We start from the raw sequence: 21,849 nt of genomic DNA, 5'->3' as shown, positions 1-21,849 counted from the left end.
AGGCTCTGTGCAGCACAACACCTTTGTCATTTTGGGCAATGAGAAAATTAAACTGGACAGAATGACGAGGTTGAAAAAGAATAACTTACGTGTAGGGAGACAGAGGGCCTAGCAGGACTTTGGAAACATCCTGCTGTCCAAGGGTCATGAGTAGTAGTGCCAGGCTTTGGTTGGTTGAATCTACACATCCACCCTGTAAACACAAATTAATAATTGTACAAACCAGAAAATGGAAAGCCAACAAAAGAGAGGAGAAAAAAAAAATACAGAAACATACACTCATAATATCAAAATCCAAAGTTCAAGCAACAATAAAACAGAATACAGGTCTTATAAGAGTAATCCTTACATCAACTGACTGTAGAGGGTTAAACTAACAATTAGAGCAACTGTAATAGTTGAGACTATCAGAATGAGACTATCAGATTCAAATCTTCTTAAGTGAATCTAGTAAAAAAAAAAAAAAAGAAAGAAAGAAACTTTCCCTTTGTAATTAAAGCAGCAGCAGGAGGACATCATCTTTATTGAGTATATACAAAAAAAAAAAAAAAAAAAAAAAGCTTAATCAGTTCTACAAGATGTAGAGTTAATTCCAAGGGTTAAGTGGATGACGCTCATATTTATTTAATCTGTCACAGAACAACACAGTCTATCTGACATGAAATGGCCTTTTCATGGCCTTACTTTTACACTTATTCAAATACATTCAGGAAACTGCTTGCCATGCTCTATTAACTTCTCTCCTTTATCTCTTCCTGAGTTCCTTAAAACTGAAGAATCATTAAGGTCAGATCCCTTCATTCTTATTACTTATGTATAAAATTATGCCTTCCACCCCCTTTTCCTTCCCTTTCTCCCAAATTAACAAGCAGAACAGACTTCTCTTCAAACACTTTCTCCTGAGTTACAACTGCCTAGGTTGCCTTTCTAATTTTGTTTTTTTTCTCAGTCATTTTAGCTGTTTTGCTTCCACTAGATGCATACATAAGTATACAAACACGTGTTCTGATCATTCTTTCAGGAATAACTTTATTTAAAACATATTGTACATAGTGAAAGAAGGATGACCTTGAATTTCTACATATTTTGCACAGGTCACAATTAGAAATCCAGTCTCTGACCAAGGCACGTTACTATCCAAGGCTAGACTGAACAGGATAGGTGGCCAGCAGTGCTGTTCATATGGGTACAACTGCCCCGCCTCCTTTTTAAGGCATGTAGGATAGGAAATAAATCCATTTTCAGGTGCATATCTGGCTGTCAGAAATCATTTAGTAGCCCTAATAATGGTGAAGGAAATAAGGATTGATCGTAACTGCTAGCCTTTATGAAAATCTATTGCACGTCCCTAAACTACCTAAGTTAATGAAGGACAGGGAACAACATTTATATCACATAGCAAATTCCAGGACAAGGATAGTTCATTTTCCTTTTCTACCCAAAAAGAAAAACCTGACCCATGCAAAATACGACAACCAACGAAACTGTTTTACAGATCTTGCTCCCTTTCATAAGACAGCCTAAAATTAAAGTGTTCTCTTCAGTCTCTGCTTCCTATCACTGTTGTTATTTCACCATTCACTGGACCAATATTTTACTGCAAGAGATATGCTAAGGTCCCTGTACAGGACATCATGGAGGAAGTGGTAGGAGCTATCACCCTACCTATGCCAGGGTGGGTGGGGAGGTGTCACCTGCCAGATACAAGAAGGCGGGCTTTAGGAGTCAGGACTACTTGAGACAGCCCTGGAGGGATGAGCAGGGTTTGGGGAGGAAGGAAGAACAGAATGATGGGGAAAAACAAAATGCCAGGGCCAGCAAGGAACGGCCAGGTGACCAGCCTGGAAGGCACCACTGCCGCCTGCGGAGAAGCACATACAGCATAGAAAAGGTGGGTAGCCCAACTAAGGCAGTGCTTTCTGAAACGGGTCGAGAATTCTGACTTTGTTCCAGGAAAGTGAGAAGCCAGTGAAGGTCTCTGTGCACATGAGCGAAGAGATCAGATCAGGATTTTACGGGAAGATTTACACTGAAAAGGATGTTAGGATTTGGAAAGAACTTCTCCACTGGAAGTGCAGAGCCAGTAGCCATAATCCAGTTGTGGGGTGGAGCAGGGAGGCAGGCAGTGATTAGAGCAGAGGAACGAAAAGGCAGTTCCAGAAAGCCTGGGACAGAATCAAGAAGGCTTGGTAACCGATGAGGCATAAATGGAATAGAAGGGATTAGATCAGAGGCTTAAAACTTGATAAACAGCGCCTTCAAAAGGTATGGATTTATTACCACTCATTCAATCCATGTCACATCACAACTCTACAGAAAATTAATCAGAAAAACACAAAGTATTTCCATCCTTTTAATAATTAAAGATCATAGACACACAAAGGAAGTTTTCTGAATAACTAAAAGAAAATGAAACTTGGTCCAGGCACAATGGAAGACTGAAAGTAGATCTCAACTAAAGGAAAAAAAAAATTGCCAGGCACGGTGGCTCACGTCTGTAATCCCAGCACTTTGGGAGGCCGAGGCGGGTGGAACACCTGAGGTCAGGAGTTCAAGACCAGCCTGACCAACATGGAGAAACCCTGTCTCTAGTAAATATACAAAATTAGCCAGGCGTGGTGGCGTATGCCTCCAGCTACGCGGGAGGCTAAGGCAGGAGGATCACTTGAACCTGGGAGGCAGAGGCTGCAGTGAGCCAAGATCGCGTCACTGTACTCCAGCCTGGAAAACAGAGTGAGACTCTGTCTCAAAAAAAAAAAAAAGCAAAGAAGAAGAAAAAGAAAAATATTAAAGAACCTAATTTAAACTGTATGTTTTTCCTCTTGTCGACTAGTAGGCTGTGCCTTCACCCTGAGGCTTATAACCTGCTATTTATAAGTATATAAACTTCACACTCTAGCTATGCCCATGGCTCCCACTGGACTATTGTATAATGTGATGCTTCTAATTCTCCTAAGGTCTATTAGAAAGAGATGGAAGTGTCCCCACAGTCAGAGAGAGGGCCACTACAGGACCAGCCACCGCCAGACACTACAGGACCAGGAAAAGAAATCCTGCACAACAAGGGACCCACGGAGACACATCACACGCACTGTTTCCCGCCCCCCCTACAAATAAGTAGACCACAAACCTCGTGAATTAAGTAACTAGCAGGGCAACCTCTTGATCATCTACCCCAAACTTTTAGTTACTACCCATCTTTCACAAAATTATTAAATTTTAGCATAAAAAAATTAAACTGATTTAGCATGAAAAAATCTGAGGCCAGATCGTGACTGCGCAAGACTGGTCAAATAATACCTCCTCCTTCAGGAAGATTTCATCTCCTTCTTCCACTATTTCCCAAGCAAATGCCGAGCAGAAGGGCTGAAGCTACTCTCCTGAAAATATAACTACAGGCCCACTGTCTTCCATTTTTAATTAGATGATCATCAAATAGAGCCATTTAGGACCTGGAAATTTTAATTAATTCTGAAACAGCTCATTCTCACATGTTCCATCTTGGACCAATGAGACGTTTTCAAGAACAATGACTTAGATCAAGGGAGTAGACTATAAATATAAGCTGTTTTCCACCGTGAGGCCGGTCTGAGGATCAATACCTACGGATATTCAGGCTTTACTCTACCACCCTGATTAATAAACTGAACCAGTGGCAAAAGGAAGAATTAAAAGAAAAACTAAATTGCCACTTTACCTGTTTTACTGATTTTATTTCACTTGGCTCAGATGTGATTTTTGCTACCTTAAACGGGAAAACTCACTTGGAGACCAGAGAGATGCCTGACAACTGAGAAGAAATACACAGAACAATACAAAGACAGAAATCTCTTCAGCTCCTTAGGGGAAGAAGATGATTTACAAACATTATACACCATACAACAGCAAATCACCTAGAGTATAGTTCCTGCCGATGCTCAGTTCAAGAATCTGGGACCTAACACACAGAGCAGAGAAATGACCACCCCTCAGAGCCTTTCTGACAGTCCAGGATCTCTTTTCCTGGACTCTGCGTGTCAGAGAAAAGGTTTCACCTTCCTGATATGGGACCAAGGCAAAAGACAGTGCAGACTAACAGAAATCTTGGACCCAGATTTGTGATCCTCTTCTAACCAAGTATAGGGGACCTTGGGGAATGTATTTTTTAGACAACTGTATCTTACTCTTTCTGTCATCATCTTTCCTCCTAATTTCTCTCTTACTTTACGTCACCTCACCTATTTTGAGGAAACGGTAGAAGTGTGTGCACATGTGCCCGCTGCGTGAAAGGATCAACAGAGAAAGACTGTGGCAACTGAGAGGGCAGATTGGTCTGAGCTGTGTCCCACCAGCAGAATTGCAGAAGCAAAATGACAACCGGTTGAGTCTGTCTTCAACATCAGTTCACCCCTTCTCTGTTTCATGTTCTCAGGTTTTCCAAAGCTTCTGCCGTGCTGTTCTGCAGGCCTGCCTTCCCTAGTTATTCTGTGCTTTTTTTTTTTTTTTAATTTTTTCTTCTTTTTTTTTTTTTTTGATACTCATCTGTTAACTGAGATTCTGTGCTCTACAATGTACTGCAAAATCTAACCTGTTGCCATTGTTTTATATATGAATCAGCTGTCACATACAAATCCAGATTTCTAGCTTCTCTTGAAAGATCTAAAAAGAATGAGTCTACCTTCCTACATGGCAGCAATCGGGGGTGCCGGGATGGTACTCTCTTTGGTTAGGGCAGTGTGTCAGCCACCACCTTACCTTACCTGCTTTATTTTTTTAACCTTTCCTTTCCTTTATGACTATTCCAGTTCTTTCCTTGGCTCACTGTTAAAACTTACCTGCCCTATGTCTCAACCCAGTGGGGCTAGATCTCTACTCACTGACTAGTTCAACTAATCAATTAAACTAGTTAATGTTGAACTGCTTAATGCATAGGAACAGGTTACCTCCTTGGCTTGAGCCCTTGGAAGAGGATGAAATCTGCCAAGGGATGAGAATGAGAAAACAAACTGCTTCCTGGTCACTCCTCTATCAGAGGAAGCTGTGGACATACCCTGTAGATTTCCTCCAGCAGCAGCCAGGCACAGTTCCTGCCAAGGTCCTCTGGAAGTACTGCTGCTCCCTGGCCCTGGGGGTTGGAGGCCAGTTCAGCACTGAGGAAGGTGCCACTGGTGGTCTCAGCAACCAGTGACAACCCAAAGCCCGGAGACCTGCAGATACAAAGGCACAAACACTGAGTAGGGTTAACCAAGTGAGGTTTCCACTCACCGGCAAACAGAAAGAGAAGACAAACATTTTTTTTGGACGGCGCTGTGTTCAAAGGCTTCTTTCTGGCTGCATTAACCTCATAGAGTTGCTACTAGTTTACTAGCTGACCAGAAAAGAAAATCAGTCCAAAAATAAGCATCTCTCCACAAAATTTTAAGATTTGACAGCTCAATTCTACTTTCCCAATGCCTGTTAAGCAGATACATCATCAGGAAAGGTGTGGTGGCCTTCCCAGCAGTACAATCCATATGCAAACACAACACAGACCTGCCCCCTTTAACACAACTCAACACACGTTCACACAATACTTTCTATGTGTCCGGCAGGAGACTAGTCAAAATACTTGTTTCAGTAAAACTATGTATAAAATTAATGATGCTTCAAATGCACTATATGAGCTCACTACATATGGAAGAACTGTATTAGTCAGTCCTTAGATTCTTAAGGGAAAAAAAAATTGCTTGTCTATGCAGGTGAAGGTTAACAACACCTCCCAAGGGAAGGGGGTGCAGTGAGTTACCCATTTCATCAAAGGTTCTGGGAGGCACTCTGAGTTATGTTTAACAATCTAACACTGTGCTATCCACCTATCATCATGGGACACCTAGAAAATTTTAGCATAATCCCAAGCTGCCTTTGAGTCACTTGACCAGCAGGAGTGAGAGGGTGTCCAGCAGTGGCTCTAGGCAGTGGCAGGCAAAAGTGAAGAGTAGAAGATGAAGGGGAGAGAAAGCAAGAAGACAAGCTGCCACTGCTGCTTTACCCCATTTACCTGCATTTCCCAAGAACTTCCATCTCTGTGAGTTTTCTGAGGTGCATTTGTCATTACAATAAACTTCATATTTAATCAGGATTATTCCATTTAACACAATTTAAGTAACTTCAGAAAAGACAAAGAACATATACTAGGTTCTACGTAAATTACTCTAACTTTTCTCCCCAACTTGTGGGAAATACATGTTATCAGGCCTATTTCAAGTTAGGCTGACCAAGCTGCTGGTCATCAGGTGACCTCATGAGAAGATCTGCACTGGTATAGTTTGCAAAGGCCAGCCTCCACAGCTTTCCTTGGTAAAGGATCCAATTAAGAAAAAAAATAATTACTGTGAGAGTTAAAATGGGACCACACTAGACTGATGTGCGTTCTGGCCAAAGCGCTGACACAGGCCACCAAGAACTGCTGTCCGCTAAGGTTCTAGGCCATGGCCACAACAGAAACTCTTACATCTGAACAAGCCTAACTTACTGGATACTTCACTGAATCAGAAGAGAGAAATACCCATCCATGACTTTATTATTTTAATAACAGAGAAGGAAGGGCACTATTAGTCATCTGTAACTGGAAATTTAAAAAAAAACCAAACAAACACAAATTTAAATCCCACACTGGTTTTACATGTAATTTTTAAAATGGGGCTTGGAGTTGATGACCCACAGTCTACATCATGTCCGTGTCTTGATCTACGTGTAAGGTTTCTACTCACCATTAGTAAGTATGGACTTGACCACACTCTAGGGTCAGCTGAGTCAGTGGTATTACAAAAAGCCACACTATAAGCTGGTGGCAGGATGGCCGTCAGGCCTGCTCTGCTTCATTCCAGGACACTTTCTGATAAAGCGAGAGGCAAAGCAGAGAAGGGACTATCGAGATGAAGCCACTTAGACAGCTTCTGCTGCTATCTGTCCTCCCCCATCCCTCGAAAACCCCCTTTCTCCAGAAAATAGCTGACACATAATTCCAGACCTGTGGCCAACAAGGGAGAGTAAAGGAAAGAACAGCATCAGGAGCTACCATTTCTGTAGGACCTACTATGTGGCAAGCAAGGTAGTAACGGCTTATATATGTGATCTTTACAATAATCTCAAAACACAGGCATCATCATCCTCAATGTATAAATGAGGAAAATACTGTTGTTACTAGAATATAAACCAAAGGTTTAGGAACATCATTGACTTTTCCAAGCCAGAAAGACCAGCTTTGCCCATAAATCCTTTCCCAATCCCAGCGTCTGATGCCACCAGCTTTGTTGCTTTGGACTATGAGCCTCCACTGTATTTCTAAAACCACCTTCATCTTTCCGTTGGGCCTTATAAAGGTCAAAGATTGTATAAAACACTCACCCCCCTCCTTTACTCTCTTTTCCTCTTTTTGCTGAAATTAAAAGAAACCACAGGTGAAACAGCTGTGGAAAAGAATCAGCTGTGGTATCACTTAAGAAGTTGACTTCTTAACCTACAACAGTTAACCCCAGACTCTAATATTCTTATTTTTAGGAGACACAACCTGTAAGCCTCAGATTTGAAGTGAAATTATGCCATCATTCACACTGAAATGATTCAGTAAAAAACAAAAACAAACAAAACCCACAAACAAGTAAAGCAAATTTGGCAAAATATTTACTGTTAACTATAGGCAGCAGGAGTATATCTCAGTGTTCACTGTACTATTCTTTGATCTTTTCTGTAGGTTTAACATTTTCCTAATTCAAGAAAGTGGCTTTAATTGCTTCTCTAACTTCCTAGTTGCTAAATACACAAGCAAAGCCTAAAACAGCCATCTTCATTACATAGAGCATCATTTTTTAAGAACTTATTTTCCGTATTTAGGATGTTTTTCTAATTTTTAAAATTTTTATTTTTTAGCAAAGCAAAGGTTTTCACTAACCCAAATTCAAATCTGCAATAGCAACTTTCTCTGGATGTAAATATGTCGTTTCCACTGAGGAAGAGAGACGTTGACTTACACTTAGATAACAAAAGATTTTAACCCTATACTGTTACTTACTCAGGGTGGAAGAACCTGTTCGCTTTAATTTTTTTGTTGGAACAGAGTGAAGACGGAATTTAAAGCTTAAAGCATTGTGTGTTAATAGACAAAGGTTTTAATTCCCTAAGGCTAGGAACGAGACCCTCAGCTTCCAGCTCTAGTCACTGGGATGCTTTCCATGTGACAGGCACTCAAGAAATGCCTGTTGGTGACAACAGCAAGAAGTCAGAAGGAAATTAATTCTGAAATTGTTCTTCCTCTGGCTGCACAACCTCAGAGCTGGCAGTTTTAACTTCAACTAGAACAGGCATGTGAAAAAGCTGCACAAACAGACTTCAAAAACACAGATACTTACTTCCCAGAGTTGACTCCTTTCATGTGATCTGTGTAAATATAGATATCAGGTATGAACTTGTTGAGGATGCTCCTTGCAGAATCCACAATCCGGTTCGCCATCTGAGGTGACACACGTACAGAGTACCTGCAGCCTGGAGTTAAGGATGTCATTCTGCTTGAACTCCAGGACAGAAAAAATCACTTATAAAGCTGGCAAGTATTTGTGGAACTGTAGTAACAAACTAGGACTTCCAAATCTATTGTTTTCCAACTGTATTTACTGAATTAGTACCGTAATTAATTTTTTTTCATTATTATAAAAGGTCATGGCGAAAACACCTAACCAATAAAGAGAGTGGAAAGTATAAAGCTGGAGGTCCTCAACCCCATCCCTGACTTCCAACAGACATGCTTCCCCTAGAAATGGTTCAAGTCAATTTTGGAAGGCATAAAGACACCTGCCTCTCTGCGGGTCATGATCCAGGCTCCCTTTGAAGTACAACACCTAAGAACACTTTCTATTCTCTGTCCATTCCCACTGCTGCAGCCAATGAGTCTCTCTCTTAAGAACCTAAGCCCAGAACAGACACCACACAGGACCTGGGCGATCCCAATCCGCCTCCTGGTATGCTGACGGGAGAAGCAGAAAAAGTTCAGTGAAAGAACATGGTTGCTGCTATTTATAAATATATAAAAAGGTTTTTCTACCTTACAGGGCCTATTTTCTACTATTTAAGAATTAATTACTCCACTTGTGGATAACACAGCTTCCTCACACCTGCTACCTTATACTTAAAATATTAATAATTAGCACTCCTACAACAGGGCACCCCAGAAAAGAAAGGAGGAAGGTATCAGTAACTCAAGTGAAAAGACTAGTGCTTGAGGAAATGGAAATTATTGCCTAAAACTAGACTTATAACAGAAGCTGGCTTTCCCCAACCACACATGTCAAAGAAAAAATAAGTGTGTATTGAACACTTCAATGTGCAATATGGTCAAGAGATGGCTATATATTTGGAACTAAAAAAAATGGAGAAATAACATGTGACCTTCCCACTATCCTGATGCAAACCCCACATGACAAGTCCAACAGGTAAAATGAGATATGTGATCTGCCCGTTCCAGCCCAGTGAGTGTTCAAGAACTGCTGTCAATAACATATTTAATTTTCATTTGAACTGCAGAAACAAAGTGCTCAGAGATGATACATGACCTGATCTGGCATCTAGCTCCCTTTCTGACCCATCCTGAACATCATACTAAAAGACCAATCTTTGTCATGCTGGTGACAATCTCTCGGTGGCTCCTGATCCTCCCATATCTTGTTGTTAGAACCCCCAGCCTGCTCAGTGTGTCCATCTTCAGCTCTGCACCATCAACCCATCCACATTGCCCAAATTCCTCAACCTGAGCTGTTCTGCCCCATTCTCCCAGCCCTGAGGTCCCAAACTCTCTCCTGAAACCCTCCAGCCAGCACCCAAGTGTGGGTTCCACTTGAACTTACCATACATCTCTCTTCACATACACACATTTTGTTCTTGATCTTCAACAAGACCACACACTCTATAAGGGCAAGGGCTTTACTTCTGTAATCTCTCCCAACTCTCTAATACACTACTTTTGTACTCAGAAATGCTCAATAAATATTTAACTTGACTCAAAGGACAAACCTGCAATGAGGAAAGAGCAAAGAGGGATTTTTCAATATACACACAGCCCAGTTACATCACCATCTCTTCAGTCCAGAATGTACTTTTGACCACAGACAGCTTAGACAAACAGTCCTAGGTCTCATACCCTTTGGACCAAGTGGGTGCTGTCCTTCTGAGGTCTGAGGCTGCCTATTCTCCCCAGGAAAGCATAAGAGATGTCACCATCCTAACACATAATCCCACAGAGCTCATGGCTCCCAAAGTTCTTTCAAATATATTATCACCTTACTTTATGCTCACAGTAACCCTGTGTTGAGAGCCACGGTTCTGAGTTCTAGGACTTAACATTAAAGACAACTAAGACAAAAAACTAATACACTTGCTCAGAATTAAACAGATCTGACTCCCAAAAAGCATCTTCCTCCTCTCACCCATCCCAATATGGAAACACGAAGGGTACTGCACAGTACAAATTCAGGGCCAACAGAACCCTGTATTAGAACTCAGGCAGTGAAATGAAGAAGGCAAAGGAACTTTAAAGCCAGATACATCGAGTTGCTTAGAACCATCTGGCTTGGTATGTATGTCCTACTAAGGAATGGCTAAGAGCCCCCAAGTTCTAGAATGAGATTATCTCTGTTCAAGTCCCAGCTCCAGCAAGCTGCATCATTCCAGGTTAATTGTGCTAACTTCTCTGTGCCGTCATTTCCTAATCAGTAAAAGAAAGATAATCATAACACATTCCTTACAGAGTTTGGAGGTGCAAATGAAATAAAATGCATGTAAAGCTCTTAATGCCTGGTGTGTAGCAGGAGCCCAGCAAATGTCAGCGATTGCTTTTCTTATTACTCATCCAAGATTCAAATCCCAAGCAGAGGTTCTTATTCTTTCAGGAATCAGAGAACTCTTTGGAAATCTGATGAAACCTATGGACCCTCTTCTGAGAAACATATGTACTCACAATTTTGCATAAAAATTTTGAGGTTTATGAACCTCCTAAAGCCCATTTATGAAAACCATATTAAGAATCAATACCAATGTACAAGTCCATAGCTACAGTCCATATAGGACTCCCACTCTTCCCCTTCCCCAATGCTCCATGTCAGAGAAAACTAAGAGGGATATGTGTGTGTGTTACAGTAGGTGGAGATACAGAAAGATAGCTTGATTCTCAAAGTACCTTCTCTACAGTCAAGGAAAAGAAACTAGATTATCCCACAAATTCCAACTTAACCCCCTTTACTGCCAGCTTTTTCACTTAATTCTCATGTACCAAATCACGAGCTCCTAGGATAGCACTGCAAAACTGAAACAGAACGCTCCTTTCTCTTATGCCCCACATAAGGCAAGGGTGAGAAACAGAGTGGGTGGCATTAAATAAAAGGTAACTACTGTCTAGTCACAGCTGCTGGCAGGAACCAACACCGGCTTCCTCTAGGCCCTGGCTGGTAGGTCATCTTGTAGAATGCAAGAGGGAAAAGATACACTTTGGAAGTAATTCAGTTAAGACCACAAATGCACACAAGAGAGTGAGCCTCATTCTCCCAATTTGAGCCCTCCTACGGGAAATACAACCTCCAAGCTTAGTCCAGTAGTCAATAAGCCTTGCAAGGAAAAAAACCACAAAACCAACTCAAGCTTTTTCCAAAGGCAGCTCTTTTTTTCCCAGGCTCCAAAACTGGAGAAGAGGGTGATCTCCATTCAAACCAACATTCCTTTGAGGTGTTTGTGAAATGGGCAGCTCTGCAGAGCAGTGGCTGAAACATTTGGTTTACAGACAGGGATCTGAGCAAGGGCACTGTGTCAACTCTCCTGGGGAGCTGGGAGGAAACCTCTACCAGTCAGAGATATATTGGGAATGATTTCTGTGTCCTATCCCCTGCCTCCAGGGAGGGAAAGAACTTGGGACTTCACAAGTATCTTCCTGGCTCAGGTTCTACACAGGGAAGGTTCCAAGAACATTAGAGGGAGAAGTCAGGGAGGAACAAAGTTACACCCAAGGTGCCCAGCACTGCAGCTCTTTTAACTTTTATATTCTCCCCTGGAAAACCCTTCCCCATTTCCCAGCACCATCATCAAAGGACATGAGCCATCTGCACACCCAGAGAGAACAAGGGGGACCCCACTGTGATGAAACCCATGTTGTTATGACAAGATTGTGTCAAAACAGAGCACACTGCCAGAAATCACATTTCCAGACTACAGAGACTGGATTCCAAACAAAGTTCACTGCCGCCAATACAGCATTAAGGAAACACATCTCAAATAAGGAGGAAAAAAAAACAACCACCCCCCAGACAAACCCAAAATAGTACTGAAAGTGTATTCCTGTATACTTATTGGAATGTACTGGAAAGTGTATTCCTGTACACTTATTACACTTTTTTTCACCATTGCCAAAAATGTTGCGGTTAAAGCCATTAACCGCAGTGTATTTGGCAATAGTGAAAAGCAAAAAACAACTCAATGGCCATCAACAGGGTTTGATTTTGCGTGACAAGGATGGTAAAGATGTGCCTTCACAGTGGGGCATCAATGGTGGGATACAATGCATCTGTTAATAAGAATGAATTCAAGTAGAAAAGGCACATTGACTTTAAAAACACACACCTAGTTACACGGCATTTCCATTTCTTCGTAACCTCATTAACCTTATTCCAGCTCCTCTGATTTGGATATTAGAGTTGAACATCACCTTAGAAAGTTGCCTGGGCAATTTAACTATACATCAACCTCGGGGCTCCTAGGAAAGGAACATTTCTCCTTTTGCCCATTCTCTCCTGGTACACACAAGGCTTGACACTTACACGGGCTAGGGGACAGCCATGTAGAGAACAGACCATAATCCAGGAAGGCTTTGTTATTATGTATTCCTGTGCTTTTGATAATCCTTAAAAAGATCATCAGGCAGCAACCCAAGTTTGAGCTTCTATCTTAACTAGCACTCTCTGCCCATGACTTTGCAGCCCACCCCACTCCCTGCCCTTCACCACTTACTGTGTAAGCTATTTGAGGCCTCTGAAAACAAAGTCCATGCTACACCTCTCTTCCTCCAAGTAAGACCATCCCCAAACCTCCTGAGAAATACAAAACCTGACCTTAAGCATCCACTCCAGCCCTGAGAAGCAGGCCTTCTGGTCTACCCCTCCTTGTCACACCCCCGCCAGGAAAGTCATCCCACGGCCCATCTTGCTCTATGGCCTCCAACACCTGTCCCCACCCAGATCCTGTCAGCACCTAGAATTTTACCACTTTTAATATCTGAAATCCCAAAACAAAACTCCCTAAACACAATCTCTTGTCCTACACAGTACATGTATCTATTTCCACTAGACCTGATCTTTAAACCTGTTAAAAGTTTCTTGTCCCTTGACCTGCTTTCTCCAGGCTGGTGAGCCCCTGTGACAATCCTCAGTGAGGAATGTACTTCCCGATGCTCCAGCACCCACCCTCCAACTGTCCTACTGTAGGACCCACCCACCTTGCCAACCTGCATCCATCCTTGGATGAAATGGGTCCTCCCACGTTCTCTACTCCTCCCTCTAGGCTGCCAATTGCCACTGGACATAGCCACATGGCCATGCAACTGGCAGTATGTTAACATTTCACCTTCGGCCAGGACCTTCATGCTGTTCTACAGCCTTTTTCTTATCTACAGTTATGATGCCCCACTGTGAAGGCACATCTTTACCATCCTTGTCACACTCTCTTATCCTACCCTGCCCATCCCCTTACCCTCAATCCCATCCTAACTCAGTAACAACTGAAAAACCCCAACCCCCTTCCACTCACCTCCACACAGCTCTACCTGGAGCCACCCTTACCATATGCCTGTGGCCTTGAATCCATCCCCTCTCAAGTAAGAATAAAAAGAAGAGTAGCAACCATTTACCCAAAGCTACTTACACACCAGTGCCTGCTACTGTGCAACTATAATCTCACTTTACCTTCATGACAGTCCCACACAGCAGTTATAACAGGACCAAGATATATAGGCAACCAAGGCTTAGGGCCAAAATGCTTCCATTGGTGAGTGGCACAGTCAGCATCAGCACCCACGTCTTTCTGACTCCAGCACCCGGGCTTTTAATCAGCTCATTACTTTGCTTCATTGGCATTAACAACCTACAAAAACACTCAAATCCTTACCAATCTTTTTGTAAAAGGGAGGGAGTCTCCCCCACTCTCGCTTCATCAAGTTACCACCTCATCCTTCCTTCTCCTTCTCTTTCCTGTCAAGATTCTGCAAACAGTGGTCCCCACAAGCCGCCATTTCCCTCCCCTTCACTCCACAACCCAGAATTAGTCCCTCAGGATCGAGATCCAGCACTCTTCCTCAGGGTATCAGTGGCAGCCTGCTGCTGAGTCCCTCAGCTTTTCCCCGCCCCCAATGCTAACTCGTCAGGGCCTTTTAAGGTGCTGACCTGAGCTTCCAAGAAGCTATGTTTTGTTTATCCTCCTCCCCACTCTTACTTCCCTCCTTACTTAACTCTTGCTTTCAAGGTTTGGTGGCCTCACAGGGTTCCACCATCCTTTCTTTGCATTCTGCACAGTATCTGATTCCAGCCACCTTCAGCTCTTCACTGGCTCCTGCCTGTCTTCATGCCCCATTCTACCATCAAATGCCATAGACCAACCTGAAATCCGGTCACACTTCATTACTTGCCATTCGCTAGAACCACTGTGCGCTGCCACCTCTGCTCAGGCCCATTTTTCTACCTGAAGCACTCCTCCTTTCTCACTCTACTTTGCAATCCTCTGTTCTTCAAGGCTCCTTTCTATGGGAAAAAGTAAAAATTAAATGCCTGTACTTCAGAGTCACACAGACAAGGTTCAAATCCTAGCTCTGCAGTGTGACGTTATTAACAAATTCCTTAAGCTTTTGAAGTCTCAGTTTCCCCATCTGCAAAAAAGGATGTCCCAAGAGTCAATCTGAGGCTTAAAAGCATGCAAAGGGACTACTGAAGTAGACGCAGAGTAAGTACTTAATATTAGATATTGTTCATTATGATTACTCCCGCCTCCCTAGGTCCTCCAGACAAAATTGACCACTGTCTACTCCCCCACCCCACTGCACACATCATTTTGCATGTTATATCAGAACAGTGTGTTTTCATATTTGGCTCCTTCACTGAATGATGACCTCTTCTGAGGGAGGAACTGCAGTATATTCATGGCCCCCAAACCAAAGCACTTGAGAGAGGATCACATACATTAGAGCCTAAATGTTAACTGGAAAATTAAAAAAAAAAAAGAAGGACTCAATCAATCTAGTCATGGTGAGGCAGATAACAGAACATCCTAACTCAGCCGGCAATTATGATTTCACTGTTAAGACTTTTCAAAGTTGTAGTTTAAAATGTAAATAACGTCAGGAAGAAGTAAAGCTGTTAGTCATTCTTATCTTAGTGAGGCAAGAAAAAAAAAAAAGAAATCCAAATAAATGGAAAGGATACGCCATTCCTCTAATACGTTTGATTTTTCCTGGATCTGTGAGTTGAATGGGCTTCAAGACCTTCCTTACAGGACATGAGAAAACCACTTCGCCTCCTCCTCCAGGAGGCATTCCCCGTCGCACAATCTACACAGAGTGAGAAAGATGAGGCGAGGATGCAGCAAAGCAATGGATTACCCTGAAACCCTGCCCAGGAAGGTTTACACCAGCAGATGCTTCCTTACAAGGCATAGCTCTTCCATATTCAATCTGTCATTCCCTTCAAGACCAACAGCACCTTATGTTGGCTCCTAGAGAGTACACGCTCAGCGTGTGTCAAAGTCCAAGTCCATTACCCAAGTGGCTGTGCCACTCACCTCTTTAACCCTGAACAGGTCACTTCTTTATCCTTAAAATATGGAGCTGACCTAGTCCATCATCTGAGCCCATTTCTTAATAATCAGAAACCCCTTTTTCTCCTCCCATGCAAATAACTGATCTACCAAAACATTATTAAATAAAAATGAAGTCATTTTCCCCGTTTAAAACATGAATGTAAAAGGCAGAGATGCTAAATGGTTTACCTCATTGGACTGATATAATTCAACAATATACAGATGCTTAAACTACTTCTACTAGATTTTGGAAATACTGAAAATTCTCAGGGACATCCAGGCTGGGAGCCCCTGAACATAAATTATATCCAGATCATTTAGATCAGAAAGCCAATATGGCCCAAATCTATTCTCCACTGCTTGCTAGCTGAGGGATATGGGCGGAGCTGTTGCGAGGAGAAAAGTAGTCTTTGTAAACTGCTTAGAACAGCCCCTACCGCAAAGTAAGTGCAACAGAACTGTCAGCTACGATTGTAATTACTAAAGGGTCCCTTGCAGTTCCAAGTCTGTAGCGTTTACCTCATGAGCCCTGTGAGTCTTCTGATAACTGGTGACCTCAAATGTGACACACATACACTGAGTCACACAGCTCTTCCAATGAGTCAGTGGGAAAATGTTCTCCACAGGAACATATGGTCAACAGTTCAAACATTCTTACCTTCAGTTCAAATGATTCACCATCAATCCCAAATTGTTTCAACAAAGGGAGTGCTGTCGCCTTAAGAACATCAACCTATGAAATTATTTCAGAAAAGAAAAGTTTAATTAAACCTTCGGCAGAATAGAAGAGTCAAAAAAACAAGTGAGGCTTAGCAACCAGGTAGATGATGCAGTGTGGTAAACAGAAAGGATGCTGGCATACAACTGAGCGAGTGGGCTGGCTCTGCCTAAGGAACACTGATTTCACAGGCCACTGGGCTTCTCCGAGCCACACTTTCCTCATTTATGACATGGAGACCTACCTTACAGTCATCATGAGCATCGGAGGCATAATACAAAATGCATGGAGGGACTGGACTGTTGTAGAAAACAAATGGATGGAGACCCCTACTCTTTTTTTTTTTTTTTTTTGAGATGGAGTCTTGCTCTGTCGCCAGGCTGGAATGCAGCAGTGTGATCTCGGCTCACTGCAACCTCTGCCTCCCGGGTTCAAGCAATTCTCCTGCTCAGCCTCCCGAGTAGCTGGGACTACAGGTGCATGCCACCACACCCAGCTAATTTTTGTATTTTTAGTAGAGACAGGGTTTCACCATGTTGGCCAGGATGGTCTCGATCTCTTGACCTTGTGATCTGCCCACCTCAACCTCCCAAAGTGCTGGGATTACAGGTGTAAGCCACCACGCCCAGCCTGGAGAACCCTACTCATTCTTATAGATATAAACGCTACAGAAGAAAATAATATTTTCATTAACATTTGTCCAGTATGGTTATTTAATGTTTAGGGCTGGTAGCATTCCGAGTCAAAGCAAACCAAATGAACTATTCAGCAGCTCACCTAAGAATGCCAATGATGAGCACCACACAGGCAGCTAAAGGGAAGGTGATGGTTTTACATGGGAGTTGGGGAGTGGGGGTGATGATAGCCTCAAACTACAGGAAGCAGCACAAACTCAAAACTACAATTACAACATCCACAGTTAATGGCAAAACTTTGCCACGTGTTACTGTTATCTCCTCCTGCATTCAGAGCTCCTAGGAAGTCTGGGGTCTTTCTGATCCATTTGCGGATTCCTGATAAGGGTATAAAGATGACATTCAAATCACGTACTGCTATCTAACGAGTCGGCAAATGCTGCCTCAACTGCTACATGGAAAAGAAAATTACTCCATTACTTGTTCCCTTCTTGGACCTGTCAGCTGGACCTGTGAGGGTGGGCACCACACAGAAGGCATAGGAAAAGCCCTAGTCCTGGTTCCAGCTCTGCTTTTAATTAGCTATGTTGCCTCAGACAAGAAAATCACAACTATCTGAATTTCCTTATCTCTAAGGCAAGGGGCTCAAGCCCAGCTATCTCCAAGTTGCAACCAACTCTAATAGGCTAAGAAGCCACAACTAAATATTGTGATATCAGAAAATTACCAGACGTAGGAATGACCTGTGAGGCCTAAGAACATGCTTAGAATGGATCAGGTGGGGCAAGGGAAACTAGGAAAACCATTAAAGATTAGCTAATTTTAAATATTAAAGCTACAGCCTGAGCAACATAGTGAGACCTCATCTCTACTAAAAAAATTAGCTGGGCGTGGTGCACATCTGTGGCCCTAGCTACTTGAGAGGCTGGTGGGAGGATCACTTGAGCCCAGGACTTTAAGACTTCAGTGAGCTATGATCACGCCACTGCACTCCAGCCTGGGAGACACAGTGAGACCCTGTCTCTAAAAATAAAAAAATAAAGCTAAGCACACTCAAAAACTTAATATATGCATTTAGCATTGCCAGATAAAGAAGAATACAGCTGAGGCTTAAGGGCAGCTGGGGAGAAGGCCAAGTCAGATTCTGAAAAAGCAGGAGATGCAATGCTGCAGTTACTCTGGCCAGCCACCGGCTCTCCTGAGGGGAAAAAAAGGTGAAGAAACACAGCCTTTCTTCTGGCTCATCTTTCCTATACCTTGAGTCAGAAAAGGTGAAGCCAAATTTACTTAGTTCAGCCAGAAGCCCAAGGGTAACTCCAAGTGTAGTCCTGTCCCCTTATCACTCTCCATCTGACATGGAGGACAAGCAACTTGGTGCAGTGGGACAAGAGCAGGAAAAGCAGATAAGGGCTTGGGACCTACTCTGCCTCTCACTGGCTGTGAGACCCTAGACACTTCCCTGTCTCCTGGGCCTCAGTTTCCTCCTGTGTAAAATGAGAGGCAGGGCTGAACACTCTACAGTCTCCTGCAGCTTTGCACATTCTAGTTTTAGCAGAGTGATGGTGGCCTGCAAGTTCTGCTTAGGGGAAACTGATCGGTCCACTCTGAGGTCAGAGAGAAAAGGCAAAGATCTCACCTAAGTGGCAGCTCAGGGCAAAGGCATTAATATTACAGTGCAGTCAATCAATCAAAAGGTAAAAATGTAATCAATCTATGCTTAAAAAAGGGGGGGAGGGCGGGGGAGAAAACTGCTCTCCAGTTACCTTGTCTGAAACACCCGCCTCACTGGGTTGGTAGAAGAATTAAAGAAATATGGATATACACATACATACATATGTACACCTAGAATAATGCCCAGTACACAGTAGACATTATTGTACTTCTTTTTCTTCTCTAAGAGGGAAGTGGAAATGAATGGAATCTTCACCCACCATTGGAGCAGCTTGTTGGCACCAATAAATAATTACTGGGAGCTCTGGTGCCACACCACTAAGAGTCAGGATACCTCCTAAAACTTTTCTTCTCTTTAAAATTTTTCCCCACTTTCTATTCTCTTGTCTCTAAGGAAAAAATGTCTTCTTCCTCTTCATAAGGCTCATTCCATCACCTCTGTTTTCAATCCTTATCCCCTCTGGACTTCGGCAAGGACTCTCTGCTCTTTTAATTCTTTTCTTTTCCATTACAGCTTCTCCTCAGCCTGCAAGCAAGTTCAAACTTCCCCTAGCCTAAAAAAAATTCCCAACCTCAGCTCTTAAGAACTTCTGGAAGAATCTCCTAACTTTCCAATAGCTCTAGTTCCTACTCGTTCCTCAGTCTGTTCCTGTCCTTATACTCCAATGATATTGTTCTCTCAAAGGTCAATAAAAATGTCTCACTGCTGAATCTGACTCAACTCTGGCAAAGAGTGATTCTGTGGATTATCCCTGACTTCTTAGAACTTGATTCCTGCTTGGCTTCTCCAAATACTTCTATCTTCACAGTCACTCCATCTCTAGCTCCTCTTCTCCCACTCACACCTTAAACACTCATTTCTCCTTCTTCCATTCTCAGTCCCTTGGACCATGGGGCAGAAACTCTAATGCCCATAGAGGGCAGAGAGGAAGCTTAAATGAATGATGAGGTCGGCTGTGACCTGTGTCCAGCTGAAAGCTCACACTTTATCCAAAAAAGGCAGAGCTGCTACTCACCTCCAACTGATGGCTGTCATGGAGGAACCACCATTCAGTATTGTCACACTGCCCTATTATAATGTAAAATCTGGAGTTTCAAACATGAACAATCAATTCAGATACATACACACACCACCAACAACCACCACCACCACCGCCACCACTGCCACACTGTACATGTCAAAGGAAAAACACGTGAAAGATGAATTCAGCCAAACTCACCAGTGTTCAGCCTCAGCCTAATCAATCTCATATTCCTAGAGGCTTAAGTATCAGCAGGTAAGATTTTAATGACCTGTCTTCGAGGCTCCAGACAATAATTTCTAACTGCCAACTGGAAATCCTTATATGGTCAGGCTGCCAACATCCCAGGGAACAGGACCAAAATAAAAAGCATCACCCATTATCCTACTGCAATTTTCCTCTTCCCTTTGTCAAATGGGAATGATCTTTATGATCATGATCCTTTATGGCAACCAGGACAGAAATTGTGAAGTCATCTATGGCCCCTTCCTCTCATTCCACCTCCAATTAGTTGTCCTATCTGCCCCTTCCTTTCTCCTTCCATCTCCATAATGCCCAAGCTAGTCTATCACCTCTCCATTCATCTTTCACTCAACCTCCAGAATTATCTTCCTAAAACCCAGGCTGACTCTGATTTTCCCTCCTCAAGAAACCCTTTCTGACACTAAGCACTTTGCTTCTACCTCTATCAGAGCCCAAGGGTATTCATCCTTGTAATCTCCCTAAATGAGTTCCCAGCTGTCCACCCCAAGAGACTAGGAGTTTGTTAAGGACTGAATCACTCATTTCATCCTTGTATGCAGAGAGTAGATGCAGACATGAACTAATGAGGAAACCACACAAAAAAGAAGAAGCTAGAAATGAAGGAGCCATGGAATGAGCTGAAGAAGTCACTCTTTATTCAGGATTAGGTATATTTATTTTACTCTGGCCTGGAGTCAGATACCAACCAAGGTCATTTTAGTCATGCAGCTGGCAAAAGCAGATACTCCTACAGCATAAAAAAACAGATTTTTGGGTACCACTTCTGAGACATTCATCAACTGATCTTTTGTCAATGTTAGCATATAAAATTTTTAAAATATTGCCAGTGAGAAAAGCTTTTAAGATAATTAGCAAGTGTAGAAAAAAAGTACAAAACTGATACACACACTGCTGTATACTTCAGGGCCTTTTCCCACTGTTTGAGGCATCTTCCCCTCTTCCAACCTAAAGGTATTTATACCTCTTCTCATTCTTTTATGCAAAGAACTCATTTCCTATAGTCTTCTAGAAAATGCAAAAAATAAAAATAAAAAAACACTTAATTAAATATTCTGAAGAGTTTACGCAACATTCCTTTACAGCTTAAGAATTCCAGATCTTGTACTATACTCAGTATCCCAGGAAAAAGAGTTTATGCAGCTAAATTTCCAAGAATTGAAGAATAAGTTTTTATTGCCTAAGAACATATTAACAACGTTTATACCCTAGTAGGTATCTTGGTGAATACCAGCAGTCTCTACTTTGGGGCTCACAGCATCACCTCATTGGTCCTCCCTGAGTAGAGAAGCTACATAATTCACATTCTGCCTCAGAAGCTACCCACTCATTGGTCTTGGACTGTAATGGTAAAGACAAGCATACTACCTTTGTCTGGACTTTGCATCATGGCCATCAGTTTTAAGGTATCTTCTCTGACAGCAGAGCATCCAAAAGCAGGAAATCCACCCCTCCCTACAAGGGAGGAAGGCCTGGATAGGACTTCTCTAGACTTCTCTAATCTCTCTGTCTCTCTCTGACATACACACACACACACACACACACACACACACACACACACACACCATCCTAGAATGGCACGAAGACAGTTGTGATCATAATAAAAAGTTTTGCTTGATATTAAACCATTCTCTCCATATCTGCAGAAAAATTAGCATGTTTAATAAAAAACTTGCTCTGGCATGGCCCTTGGTGAAAAAAATAAAATAAA

General features: G+C 42.5%; 1 protein-coding gene across 2 annotated transcripts in view; it reads right to left on the bottom strand.

The window, feature by feature from the left end:
* RCL1 (RNA terminal phosphate cyclase like 1) overlaps positions 1-21,849 on the bottom strand; it is a 65,781-nt gene that overhangs the window by 11,089 nt on the left and 32,843 nt on the right. For both annotated transcript variants that reach the window (XM_073021555.1, XM_073021556.1), the window contains exons 4-8: positions 16,490-16,564; positions 15,459-15,583; positions 8,367-8,492; positions 5,030-5,186; positions 90-193 (exon numbers count right to left, since the gene is read on the bottom strand). In XM_073021555.1, coding sequence (XP_072877656.1) covers positions 90-193; positions 5,030-5,186; positions 8,367-8,492; positions 15,459-15,583; positions 16,490-16,564 — 587 coding nt within the window. The remainder of the gene's footprint in view (positions 1-89; positions 194-5,029; positions 5,187-8,366; positions 8,493-15,458; positions 15,584-16,489; positions 16,565-21,849) is intronic.

The sequence above is a fragment of the Chlorocebus sabaeus genome, chromosome 12, assembly GCF_047675955.1.
Source record: "Chlorocebus sabaeus isolate Y175 chromosome 12, mChlSab1.0.hap1, whole genome shotgun sequence".
In the NCBI taxonomy this organism is placed as follows: Eukaryota; Metazoa; Chordata; class Mammalia; order Primates; family Cercopithecidae; genus Chlorocebus; species Chlorocebus sabaeus.
Note: the sequence above shows the minus strand (reverse complement) of the source record. Positions and strands in the feature narration are given on the sequence as shown.